This window comes from Cryptococcus neoformans, chromosome 6 (genome assembly GCF_000149385.1).
Source record: "Cryptococcus neoformans var. neoformans B-3501A chromosome 6, whole genome shotgun sequence".
NCBI classification, from domain to species: domain Eukaryota; kingdom Fungi; phylum Basidiomycota; class Tremellomycetes; order Tremellales; family Cryptococcaceae; genus Cryptococcus; species Cryptococcus deneoformans.
In genome coordinates this window covers 1-12,681 of record NC_009182.1, presented here as the reverse complement: position 1 = coordinate 12,681, position 12,681 = coordinate 1, and the positions used below count along the sequence as shown (strand labels likewise).

Sequence of the window (12,681 nt, the reverse complement as noted above, 5' to 3'; positions counted from 1 at the left end):
CGCCCAGTTACGTAACGGCCACCGGTGGAGGCCATGTTGATCGCGGCTGCCGAATGCGACTCTGCCTCTGCACTCAACCCCCAGGTACAACGATGCCCAGAGGCCCGTCCATCCCGCCCTACCTCACCGCAGGAGCATCCTCCAGGGCGCACCATGCTCTTCTTGCACAGCTTTCACAGGCTGACTCCACCCAGGAAGAGGATCAGATCGTTGCCCACCATCTAACCCAGGCCAGGGCTGTCTTGCACTCGCGCGATGTGAACACTGTGGGTTTCTCTTATACGTGCTGCGGGAGGGTATCGAGCTGAGGGAACGGCCAGACAAGGATAGCCGAGAGTCTGATTGTGATACTGCACTGCACGATGTTGAGGCACAACGTGGATGATGATTTGGATTTCGCTCTGATGCCGGCACTGAAGCTTGCCGAAGCTGGCAAGACCATCCAAGAAAGGCGGATAGGTATGTTGCATTGGCGCCGGTGCTGGTAATTGACTAATGCCCTTGGGGATGTAGGGTACTTGTTCTTGGTAGAACGCCTTTCCCCGGATCACGAGCTGCACCTGTTGTTGGTAAATACCATCCGCAAGGTATGTCGCGGATTCTGCACACGCAAAACAGAGGTCAAGTCACTGAAAAGGCCGGATGCACCCAGGACCTATCGTCGAACCAACCGGCAAATATACTCCTTGCGCTACACACGATTGTCAAACTACCCTCACGCGATCTCGGGCCGGCCGTCACCCCGCTGCTCATCGCAAAACCCCTTCTCCGTCACACCTCGTACGTTTTTTCCTCTTCTCTACATATATCGCTTTCCGTTCCAAGGCGCTGACTGAAACCGTTGGCCGCTTTGCCGTTTTGTTTCCAGAGCTGCGATACGGCAGAGAACGTACCAAGCGCTTGTGGCTCTACACCTCTCCTCGACCTTTCCCCGTACACCGCAACCACATTCGCAATCCCAATCTATCCGCCCTCACTCTCCCTTTCCATTGTCAATGAGCAAAGTCGTGAAAGCGGTGTGTAAAGAAAAAGATTCGTCATGTCTTTGTGTGCTTTTCAAATTACTCGGGCGGCTCATCCATGTAAGTGGGGTCGTAAATGTACGTTGTAACTGACGGGTCGTACGCGAAAAAAAAAGACTGGAGCACATGGGATAAAGAATGAAGAGGAGAGGGGGTACCTAGTACAGCTCGTGCTCGACAAGACGGAAGAAATGGGGTGGCTCGAGCAAGTGCAGGTGGAAGGGGGAGGCGAAGGGGGAGAATTGATACTCGAGTCAGTGAGGTTGTTGGGGACCTTGGTCAGTGCCGAGATCTTGGAGATGGATTCGGCGGAACGGGGGGAGGAAGTACGCGAGCAGATTGAAGAGTGGATACGGAGAAAGATGGAGGAGATGCGGATGGACGGTTCTTGGTCTCGGTCTCGTTCTCGCTCTCGCTCTCGGTCGCGGTCGCAATCTCAATCTCAATCTCAGTCTGAGACGGCTATGGAGTTGACGAGGTGGAAAAAAGGTGAGTTTATGCGTCATCTTCTCTCTGGCAAAATGACCCAAAATCCTTTCCTCGCTAAACGTGTGTCCTATAAGCGTTCCTTCTAGAAGTATGTGGTATAGCACCCATGGTACCGGCAGTGATCGGGCATTGTCTGGGGGTTGTGTCCCGTCTTTTGGTACCATCTTCCTTCCCCTCATCCTCTTCCTCCTCATCAACCCCTGCCAACAAGTCTACCCACACCCACACCCAGACCAGCGTTTTACCCCCGCCAAACGAACACGTTCTAGCCCTCCGATGTCTTTTACTCCTCCCACCGCAGACATGGGACCGAAGTGAGAAGATGGGGGAAGAGGAGATGGGAGTGGTGATGGAAGGTGTTGGGAGTGGGGATACGAGTGTTCGGCGATTGGTGCGTCTTTTTTAGGGGGATTGTGTGGGTGCGAATTCCGCTGATGTTTTGATGCCTAAAAGACGATAGAGTTACTTTACGCGCTTTCGCCAGATTTGGCCAGAACGGTTTTCGAGAATTATTTGGAATCGATCGTCACGTCGACAAATCTCTCTCTCCCGTTGGACATGCAAACACAAACACAGATACAGACAATGGGAATGGAGGAGAGGGTCAAAGTGAAGATGGGAAGGAGAGAGACGGCAGGCAGGGCGCTGGAAGTTTGTGAGGTTGTGGCGCGTGTGCAGGCGCGTGTACAGCCATGGCCAGGGGTACAGGGAAAAGAGGGGGAAAGTGGAAACGGGGACCGAAGCGTGGTGAATTGGGGAGATGTGGTGAGCGTGCTGGTGACGCTGGGCGAAAAAGAGAAAGAGAAGGATGGGGATGGTTGGGAAGAAGGGGTGAAGAGGGTTATGGATTTGGTTAGGCTCTGTGAGTTCCAGAGTTGTCCTTCCATCATGTTATCTAGCGCAGCCCTGCAGCAAAGAAAAGTTGGCTAACCACTGTTTTTATGCCTGCCATTTCAGACGACCCATCTGGCGAATTGCTAGTCGATGCTATACACGCGCGTTACGAACGGCGTACCACTCATGAAGCCGAAAGAGGACGGCAGGGCCATGTGCATGAGCATGAGACTGAGTCTGAGACTCTCTGGATCCAGAGTCCGACAGTGGTCATGTTGCTTGGAGCGGTGGCGTGTGAGTTTTCCGCTTTGGGTTTAGGGGATGGAAAGGCAAGGCAAAACACGCGAGCGAGTCTGAGAGAGCTGCTTTCGACTGCCGCTTTGGGCGGTTCTCGTGCTGGCATGATCAGCAGCGTAAACAGCACAATCGGGGTGATCCCTACAGCATCCACAGCGAGAGCGACGTCCGTGCAATCGCCCGCATTACAAGAGATTGTTTTACTGGCGTTTGTGGCTTTGTTGAGGGACGAAGGAGAGGGAGAGGATATGGAGAGGATACGAAAGGATGTAGAATCTCTCGCCAAGGGAGCGCAGGGGTATATAAAAAGAGTGAGTTTTTAAACAGGTTCCTACCTCCCATCGCGATGATAGGTAGTTGCTGATCAATTTGGTTTTGTGGGTGTCATCAGCGATGTGACGAAGTGATTTATACAATTGATAACGGGCTGGCTCGAGAATTAGGTGGTGGGGCAAAGTCGAGTTCGGTATGTCATTTTCGTGTCCTTTTTTTTCCTTCATCTTTTTATGAGGATATTTGTGAGCTGATTTGCTGTTAATTCCTTGCCTTCTTATTTGTTTGTTTTTCTCTCTTCCTAGCTTTCCGATATCCGCACGTCTCTTGTAGATACTGTGGCCACACACAAAAGACGGGCATCCTTGAAAAGTGAAAGCGAAACGAGATCGCCTCTGTCTTGGTCGACTTTGACGGCAACAAAGCAGCTTCGCTATGAGGCGTATGGTTCAAAGTGAATTCCACAAGTTGTATATTATGCTTTCCTAATGGTATATTTGTATTTAAATATTATCTTGTCATTATATGCATTGATCATTGATTACATATGTTGTACGATATGAGCTTGTACTGTACATAGGTGATACATGACATGAATTACAATTCTTTACTCTGCTTGTGGTACCACCTCGTATCCTTTGTGCTTCAATCTCACACTTGTTAAACCCCTTGAGAAAACATGATTCTTTGTGATGCGTGACGTAAAATTACTCGTTCCCCAGAACCCTCAAAGTTTTGAATTTTCAAGACCGACAGCATGCTCCTCCGCTTGCTTTATTCCCACCCCTTTTTCATTGCTCTTAGCCGACTCAATACAGGTCCTTTCTCAAACCTAGGGTTAGGGAGTTGCTTGAGGTTGGGTTTGCGATCCTGCAGCTCCTCCAGCTATGGGAGTGCCGTTCTCCGCTAGACCTCCAAAATCCCACGACCACCAATTTGCGTTCTGCTATATTAACAGGGAAAAAAAAAGAGCAGTTAGCTTTAATATTGAGAGCAGCAAGAACGAAAGGAAAAAATGAGAAGGAGAGAAGGACGTACGGTCATGTTTGTGGAATCTGCCATCATCATTGGATCCCAAAATTGATGTAGCTGTTGCGCGCAATTTTGTCAGCTTATCGTTCTCCGAAAGCAGAAGAGACGAGTGACTACAAAATCAGTAGCTCTTACTCACCAGTAAATCCGTCGAGTTATCCATTCCCAGAGTCTGCGCCGTCGTACCCAACATTCCACTAACAGGCGGAGTTTGGAAAGGCGGTACAAAATGTTGCTGAAGCAAGTGCATAGCTGGGGTCATCCCGCTATTACCGCCGCCATTTTGCGTCAAAGATCCAGGCGAGGGTGTACGGTGTGGCACTGAGCTGGCGGGGTTGGAGGAAGAGATGTTGACGGCAGTGTGGACGCCAGAGCCAGCGCGTTCGATAAGTCGGGTTTTCCAGCCTAGGAGTTCACGATCTTCTTCTTCTTGGCCTCCTGTGTCCCCATCTCCACCTCCTCCTCCAGGTCCAACGCCCAGGGGCAGATTCGTCCCTCCCATTCCAGCTGCCTGCGCAATCTTCTTGGCACCCCTTTGTCGAAGCCTCAGTAACCAATCATGATTCTGCACCATCGAGGGTGAGTTATTCTGCTTGATCAGTACCGAATAAACGTTGATCGCTTGTTCGATTTGGGAGAGGGCAAATGTTGCAAGAGCAGATTGGGGATTTTTGAGAATAAGAGTGCCCAAGCAAACGGCGGCGGTGAAGAGATGGTACCAGAAGAACCACTGACGGGAGATGATGGTGGGGTGGAGTTTGTACAAGTCGGAGACGACTTGGATGATGACCTGTTATCGGTAAAGTTAGCAAAATGCGGAGATCAGAAAAGGAGGAAAAGCATTTACGTTGCACCTTTCTACGACAGCAAGATACGAATGGCCATACACTGACCTCGTCGGATCTGCTGGCTCATCATGCATCGCCATCACAAAATACGGTCTTTGTAAGAACAGTATATTCTCCGATATATTCAACGAGAGCGTGAACTGTTGCAATGTCCTATGGAGATTGTGCCGGCTTATCTCTGGACTATTTTTCCTTGCCATCTCCGGGTCAGGGTATACTGACGGTAACGCCAAGAGGGCAGAACGACATCGGAGGTCGTAAGGGACGTTCAACTCGAATTCACATAGTTGGCCGTAAAGTTTCTGGATAGAATCGTAGGATTGAAAATGAACGGTCATACCCGCATCAAGAACCTGAGATGAAATTTGGCAGAGCTCGAATTTGAGAGTGGGCCAACCTTTGCCACCCATGGCGACTTCGGCGGAGTTGGGGGAAGGGAAGGCGGTGTCAATGTAGCGCGGGACGAGGGTGTTGGGTCGAGAAAAACAGTTGGCTTGAAAGACTTCGATGGTGTGGCATTCCCAAAATACTTGGCTGGAGAAGTCGCTTCAGTATAATACATTTCGAAGCGAATAGAAAAAGACAAGTGGAAAACATACCGCCTTTCTTGAACAACATCATCTGGCAAATTCCATCTCGCTCCATCTCGATGTAATCCCATCTACGATCAAAAGGAATCCATCAGCCTATACCTTAAACTCTGAATGTCCGCGAAAAAGCTCGAGACACGTTTGGTGCTGGAGTTGGGATAGGGGAAGTGAGGAGGAGAAAGGGCAAGGAAGGGAGCGCAGGGATGGATGAGGGTGGGAGGGACCGGGTGAAGGAGTAAAATCGGGTTGGGAGTTGAGGAAACAAACGACTTACAGCGACGACAAGACTCATCGCTAGACCCCATAATGGCCACGCGGAATCCCCGTTTCGTCCGCTCTCCGTTTCGAGGTAATAGTGAGCCATCGTTACCTACAAGAAGGGCGAAACACGATTAGAATCGCTCAGTCATCTTCATCTTATCCAATGCAAATGGTTAAGAGGAAAGAGAGAAGGCTCACCAAAGTCTGCAACCCCGCAATTGTCGCATGGTTCATAAAATTCCCTTTCGTCATAGCCGCTTGCGCCAAAGTCAAGTACTCTTCCGCACTCTCATCGTGGGGGGGTAATTCTATGTTGTGGACGGTACCCATCGCAAGAAGCATGTACACGAGAGCAAGTTGTTGGAGGTGGACGCTATTTTCGGGACGGGGATGGAGCAGAGAGGCGTAGACGCGGTCGAAGATTGGTTGGAAGGTCCGGCGGGGAGCGGGGTCGTGGCTAGTGGGCGCGGAGGTGAGGGAAAAATAAATATCAGTCCAGTTTTCGCGAAACATGACCCCCATCCGGGGCCAGAAAAGGACGAGCAACCTACTTCCAAGCAAAATAACGGTAATAAGAATCTACCAACGTCTCTGCATCTGCTCTTGGGGGTAATCGCGCAAACAATGCTTCCACCGTCGATACTTCTCCAGATTCGTTAAATGGAAAGGAGTATAGTGGGTCTTCGTATGCTCCTCCACTTTCTCTTCCATGATAAACACCTTCCTCTCCCCCCTTTTCCCCTCTTCCTCCTGCAGGACTTCCATTCCCAGGATTGGTAGTATCCACAGGTGAACGAGAGTTCGAAGGTGTCTCCATACCGATCCCACCGACTTCTTGGTTTTTAAGCCATTCAGTGCCGGCTGTGGGACCCAAGTACCGGGAACGACCGGATTTGCCGAGGACGAGGGTACCATGAGAGTGTTCCACAGGAGATCCGACAGGGATGGTTGTGCCGGCGGAGGTGGAGGTGCTGAATGAGGAGATGGGGGGGAGATGAAGTTGCGTTTGGGAATGAGGATGAGAATGCAGATGGGACTGGGATGGGAGTTGATGAAGGGCCTGGGCTTGGGCTTGGGTTTGAGGAGGGATAGAAGGGTTACCGCTATGGCTAAGGCTCGATGAAGATAGGTTGTAGGAAAAGGGGTTGTCACGAGGTGGAGCAGGCGAGTCGTACAGATACCGCGGAGGCCGCTGGTACTCACCTATCGAATGAGCTCGGCGGGACGGCGACCGACTTCGTCGATGATTAGACTTGGTAGATTGAAAGGGAGACGTCGGCGAATCTTTGTTTGATCGCCAGTCCTCGCTGCCGCCAACATTTCCTCCTCCTCCTATGATGGAACCGCGGCGCATGGTGGGAGGATTGGAATCCATCCTTGATCTAGAAGATGAAGATAGTCGAGGGTGGACTGCACTGCTATCGTCGTCGACTTCGAAGCCATGTTCTGTGAGGAAACCTTCAAGGGTGGATAACCGTTTTTGAAGTGCTTCAGCAGTTTTGGCGTCAAGTCCACTAAAGAAAATGAGTTAAAAAGGGAAGTGATGACAAGCAAACAAGAGAAAAGAGGGTGACTAACGCTCGACGAGTTTCTTTTACGCCATCTGGACATAGCTCTCTACATCCTCTGCGGACACAGTTTGAGCACGGTATATCTCTATCGCATTTTAGTTTTAACCTCCTGCACTCTACACAGGATCTCATTAGTATGGATTGGTATGTGGAAGGATTGAAGAGGAGGAAACGTGCCGGCGCAACTGAGCTGTTGTTTGGACCTCTTCTTTGTTTGTTGGTCGGCGGGTTGTGAATCGGTGGGAGGCGGCTGTGGCTGAGAATGTGGAAGGCCGGCTTCGGAATTGTCTAATGAGGCCATTATAGGAGACCAGGCGGGGTGGAAAAAAAGGTGCAGTATGTAGAGAAGGTATATCGAAGAGACGAAAAAACAACAAACAGCCCGAAACCGGAGAAGGCGGCGAGGTGCAGCGAATGGGCCATGGACAAATTGCGGTATTACAAAATAGATAAGTAAAGATTACAATTTATTTACAAATTGATTACAGTTGAGCCGCAAGTCCAGTAAATGAATAAGTTACGGGATACTCCGGTCCGGAGATTACAGATGTAACCGACTGCGAGGTGGATGTATATATGTCATGTGTCATCTGAACATCATGATTCGTCTGCAATGCCCCGCATGACTCTAATGTATAATGTATGATCTTGGTGATCCTCATCGATCCCATCTTGGATTGGGCACGAAACTCCATGACAAACATAGGCCCGTTTATTTTGAAACGCAAAGCGAACTTTCCCCGTACTTTGCTCGTACTCGTCCTCCAGATCAACGCATCATAGTGGCGTCTTTGTGTTGACAACTGTTGTGAGGTACGTTCAATCGATGTTGCGGTATTAAATACCTACGAGCAATACAACCCAGAGGTTTGAGGGAGCCAGAAAAGTAGCTGAGAGATGAGAGAATTGATCTCAAGGAGAACGAAACAAGCAAACTTTATTATCTGCCATACAACGAGATTGCATTCAAATCAATTTACTACTTATATTTCTCTTCTATCATCTTTTTATAAATATGAGCCATTAAATGATTATAGATGCTGGACATGTGGACAAAAACCCTTTTGCTTCCAAGTGAAAGCTAAAGTTTTCTAAATACGTGTCTTCTATTTCATTTTTTCAGTCCCGCTCGATAGGTCTTCTGAGACACTACCTATGAAATATCGTATTCTCGAGTACACTACCTAGTAGATAACATTTTGAGTGCATAATAAAGCATTTCTTCTGCGGTCAATTCGTATTCCAATGCAGAGAGGAGTTGAGAGATGTAAGGTTGAAATGGTGAACGGATGGAGTAAGTTCCGTTGTCTATACAGGACAAGGAAGAGAAAGAATGTCGAGTTTTTTTCCTTCCCTTCTCCCCTTTTTCCATCCCTTTCTTCATCACTGCTGAAGACTTCCGAGATCTGAATTCAATAGCAAAAGTCCGCAGAATATGTAGATACTTCTTACTGTACATCTTCATGTTCACCAAGATGATTCTGTAGCGCATATCCCATTCAAACATGGGTAAGAGAAATTCGGGGCTATCTCCCTTTCGGGCACCCTAAGAAGGTATTGAATTTGGAACATTTTATTCGAAAGATATACATCGGGTGTAAGATCAAGTCAACGCTCATCGAAAAAAGCACATCAAAGCATTTACGTGAGTCTCTTCAACTTTTCCCACTTTTTGGACATCTGTCTACATATTTACCTTTGCCTGAATCTCCATTGAAAAATCCCTTGCTAATGTCTAATCCAAGATAGGTTCGCCATCCTCGCCAAACAAAACGGGTTTACCGGATTGGAAAGAGTGGGTGAGAGCCTTGGCGATGAGAGCAGCTTGAAAACCGTCTTCTGCAGATGTAGGGGGAGCTATGACAGAGAACGGCATTAAGTTAAGGAGCAGAATGTAAGAAAGGAGGAATGATTACTCACGCAAATCGTTCAAAATGCAGTCTACAAATGCCTCCGCTTCGTGGATGAAGGCTTCGCCATACCTGTCCATATAAGTGGGAGCTGAATCAACATGTCGGCCTGAGGCGTCTGAGATTTTCACGCGGTTTGATGCAGGGGTCTGTGTAGGCGTCTATTAGCCTCGGAACTACTGAAACCAAAGTATGATGAGGAATAAATGAGAGATGGGCTTACGTCTACCAAAAGCTTCTCTCCTGTACCAAACACTTCGACGGATGATTCGTAACCGCTCATCCCCGTTCGACTGAGGTGGAGTGTGCAGCTCGTGTTGTTGGTGTACTCAATGATGGCGAGGGCGTTGTCGCAGTCACCTTGGTCGGCGAGAGTGGGGTGGAGGGTGAGAAGACCAGAGGCGAGAACGCGAGCAACTTGTTTCTTGGTCCCTGAAGAGGAGACGTTGAGAAGCCAGCGGGACATGTCCTGTAACAGAAGAGATTAATCAATAAATGGAAGAAGGAAGGGGTCGCGAGAGGAAAGAAGAAAGACGAACGATATCATGAATACCGCAATCCATAAAGATTCCTCCAGAGGCTTTGGCGTACGAGATGAAGAAGCCTGTAGAGTCGTGTGGATCGCAGCTAGTTGACTTGAGAAGGAATGGCTGGGAGTGGGAGGAGAGGGCAGAAGATTTGAGGTGCGTGTGAAGTTGGTTCAGAGCGGTGTCAACTGATAACAATAATTGTTTAGTGACTGGTAAGGCAGAAAGACGGAAGAAAAAGGGAAGGGACAGAGTACATACATCGTCTGACAAACCCAATCATGACTTTGACATCCTTTCTCTTCCTAGCAGCTTCTACAACAGGTCTCGAATCTTCTACGTCGACCGAGATCGGCTTCTCTAGCAAGACGTGAATTCCTCGCTCGATTGCTTGGATAGTGAGCGAAGCATGGGTAGAGGTGATAGTGGAGATAACAACTGCGTCAATGTTGGGCAAGGAGAAGATCGAGTCCGGGGTGGAGTAGTATGCGACTCCTGGGAGGTTTTCCTCAACCCATTTGGCAGCGACGGGGGAAGGATCTGCGACAGCGACGACTTCTGCTCGAGTGACAAGCTTGTGGAGCTTTTGGATCGGAAGTTGTTGTTTTGTAAAAGTGTAGTATAAAGGAGTTAAGAAGTGCACTGGAAATGTCAGTCCCAGGTGGGGTAGGTTTGACTACAATACGTACATTCACAGCATGTCGTTGACCCATTCGGCCGCAGCCGAGGAGAGCGATGCGGAGCTTCTTGCTGGGGATGGTAGTGGCGGCAGAGACTGTCATAGTGGATATGTGTAAGGATGAATACGCGAGGAGGCCATGATGAGAGATGGGGTTTATGTATCTATATTTGTTGTGCGCAGTGCGGAAGCCGTGCTGAGTTCCGAAAGAACGATAGATGTGAAGCCGGATGAGATGAGGAGCAAAAAAGAATGACCTCCGTCGAAACGGAACCCCCGAGTCGGATCCGTCTCATGGAATATTACCTCCGATGCGGAAACTCTGATAACGATGATGAGTTACGTAAGTTTCAATCGGGACGAGCTCCGGCTAAGCCGAAAGCCCGAGACCAGGTGATGGATTGCTAATCTCCGTCGAACGAGCGAACGGAGATACATAAATTCCCATCCAAATTATTTATCATACACTTCCCTCGCGCACCTTATTCTCATACACTTGTCCTAGCTACACACAACTCGCACAATGGCACCGTTCACTGTCAATTGGGGTATCATTTCCACCGGAGGCATCTCCACTACCTTCGCCCACGACCTTCTCGTCGACCCGGCCTCCCGTAATACTAAGGATGTAAACCACAAAATTGCTGCTGTCGGCTCCCGCTCCGTTCAATCCGCTCAAGCATTCATTGACAAGCTCAAGGAAAGCTCCGAGGGGAAACCATGGGCTTGGGGAGTGAAGAATGGCGTTCTCGACGGTGTCAAGCCGAGGGGTACTTACGAGGAAGTCTACAATGATCCTGTACGTAGTCTGGGCTCATCTTAATATTGCGATGAGGCGTATTGACGTACTTCCTCTCACAAGTAGGATGTCACAGCCATCTACGTAGGCACTCCCCACGTTCTCCACCATCGTAACGCGAAAGACGCTCTACTGGCTGGTAAACACGTCCTCCTCGAGAAGCCTGCTTGTCTCGAAGTCGAAGAGTTAGACGAGTTGATCATGATTGCAAAGGAGAAGAAGCTTTTCTTCATGGAGTGAGTCACATGTCTTCTTCTCTCTTTGTTCTTGTCCCTTTTTTCCTTCGTAAGCATGTTTGCTGATGAGCGACGGCGCAGAGCTGTGTGGACGCGGTTCCAGCCCATCGCTTACGCCGTTGAAGAAGTGATCAAGTCCGGTATTCTCGGTAAACCCAGACGTTTTTCTGCCGATTTCTCCATGGACTGGAACTTGGACGGTGCGTTCCCATGTCCCTGTCTCACAACCCATAACCATTGCTGACTTGACACCATTTCAGCCGACTCTGGCCGTATGGCCAACCCAGCTCTCGGCGGCGGCTCGCTCCTCGACATGTCCGCCTACCCCTCTGTCTGGGCCATGCTCCTCGTCCACCGCAACCCTTTCAACACCGATAAGGACCCCAAGGTGCTCTTGACCCATCAAACTATTTACCCTCGCACTGGAGTGGACATCAACTCGAGGTGGTTGGTGGAATGGAAGGGGCTTTGCCAAGGAATGCTGATGACGGATTTGGATAATGCGGGACAGAAGGATTCGACCGCGGTTTTGCAGTGCGAGGAAGGGGATTTGGTTATTGCCTGTACGTTCCCTCATTCCTCTCCCTTTTCTCTCGCGCTAAACTTTTTCTTGCCTCTTCCCCTTTCTTTCTACGTATAGACCCCCCTTACCAACCCGAGACATTCTACATCCACCCCCGTCCCTCCCGCTTCCCCGGTACCATCACCTCTTCCACCACTCATTATCACCCCCTCCACGACGGGAACAATGGAATGTCATACGAAGCAGATGAGGTTGCGAGGTGTATCAGGGATGGGAAGATTGAGAGTGAGAGGATGCCATGGGAGGAGAGCAGGGTGGTGCAGGGGTGGGTTGATAAGGTGAGGAAGGAAGGGCCGACCGAGACTGCCAAGTTGGTGGGGACTGCTGGGCAATAGAGTAGGAAGCGGCAAGTGACAAGTGACGAAGGTCCTTGTGAGATAGATCAAAAGTAGAGGGCGAAAACGAATATGCAGACATCAATGTTTACTACCCTTCATCTAGGCTGTGTATATGTTGTGACTTCCAGCTTTCAAATCATTGATTGCTTCGGCTTGATAAATTGATTAACAAAGAATGGCTTGTAACGTGTCTCAGAAACAAGTCTGACTTGTAACTTGAATTCATTTTTTTCTACTTTCTCCTGCGCCTAATAACCACTTACAACGAGGCAAGCAAGACGTGTAGAGACAAGAAGAAGATATTCGAGCGTCGCCAATCCCTCGCCGTAACCTGTTTTCACCATTGTCTTCCTCATCTTCCGGTTAGGGGGTTAGGGGGTTAGGGGGTTAGG

The 12,681-nt window shown here is 49.3% G+C and overlaps 4 protein-coding genes across 4 annotated transcripts; 2 read left to right on the top strand and 2 right to left on the bottom strand.

The window, feature by feature from the left end:
* Nucleotides 1-53: 53 nt before the first annotated feature.
* CNBF0040 (hypothetical protein) lies at nt 54-3,373 on the top strand (the record flags this gene model as incomplete). The annotated part of the gene is made up of 11 exons (XM_769746.1): nt 54-266; nt 321-459; nt 514-587; nt 653-780; nt 869-1,082; nt 1,139-1,511; nt 1,631-1,902; nt 1,965-2,373; nt 2,469-2,953; nt 3,034-3,108; nt 3,221-3,373. 11 exons carry the CDS (start codon nt 54-56, stop codon nt 3,371-3,373), a joined length of 2,535 nt encoding a protein of 844 aa, XP_774839.1.
* Nucleotides 3,374-3,753: 380 nt separating this feature from the next.
* CNBF0030 (hypothetical protein) lies at nt 3,754-7,021 on the bottom strand (the record flags this gene model as incomplete). Its single annotated transcript, XM_769745.1, has 8 exons — nt 3,754-3,861; nt 3,954-4,004; nt 4,087-4,737; nt 4,795-5,329; nt 5,395-5,456; nt 5,660-5,755; nt 5,845-6,103; nt 6,234-7,021. The coding sequence occupies 8 exons, from the start codon at nt 7,019-7,021 to the stop codon at nt 3,754-3,756; spliced, it is 2,550 nt and encodes an 849-aa protein (XP_774838.1).
* Nucleotides 7,022-8,952: 1,931 nt separating this feature from the next.
* Nucleotides 8,953-10,436, bottom strand: CNBF0020 (hypothetical protein; the record flags this gene model as incomplete). The annotated part of the gene is made up of 6 exons (XM_769744.1): nt 8,953-9,074; nt 9,138-9,276; nt 9,351-9,596; nt 9,667-9,842; nt 9,916-10,237; nt 10,344-10,436. The coding sequence occupies 6 exons, from the start codon at nt 10,434-10,436 to the stop codon at nt 8,953-8,955; spliced, it is 1,098 nt and encodes a 365-aa protein (XP_774837.1).
* A 420-nt stretch (nt 10,437-10,856) lies between these two features.
* Nucleotides 10,857-12,286, top strand: CNBF0010 (hypothetical protein; the record flags this gene model as incomplete). Its single annotated transcript, XM_769743.1, has 5 exons — nt 10,857-11,132; nt 11,199-11,368; nt 11,450-11,568; nt 11,629-11,931; nt 12,009-12,286. 5 exons carry the CDS (start codon nt 10,857-10,859, stop codon nt 12,284-12,286), a joined length of 1,146 nt encoding a protein of 381 aa, XP_774836.1.
* Between the last annotated feature and the right edge of the window lie 395 nt (nt 12,287-12,681).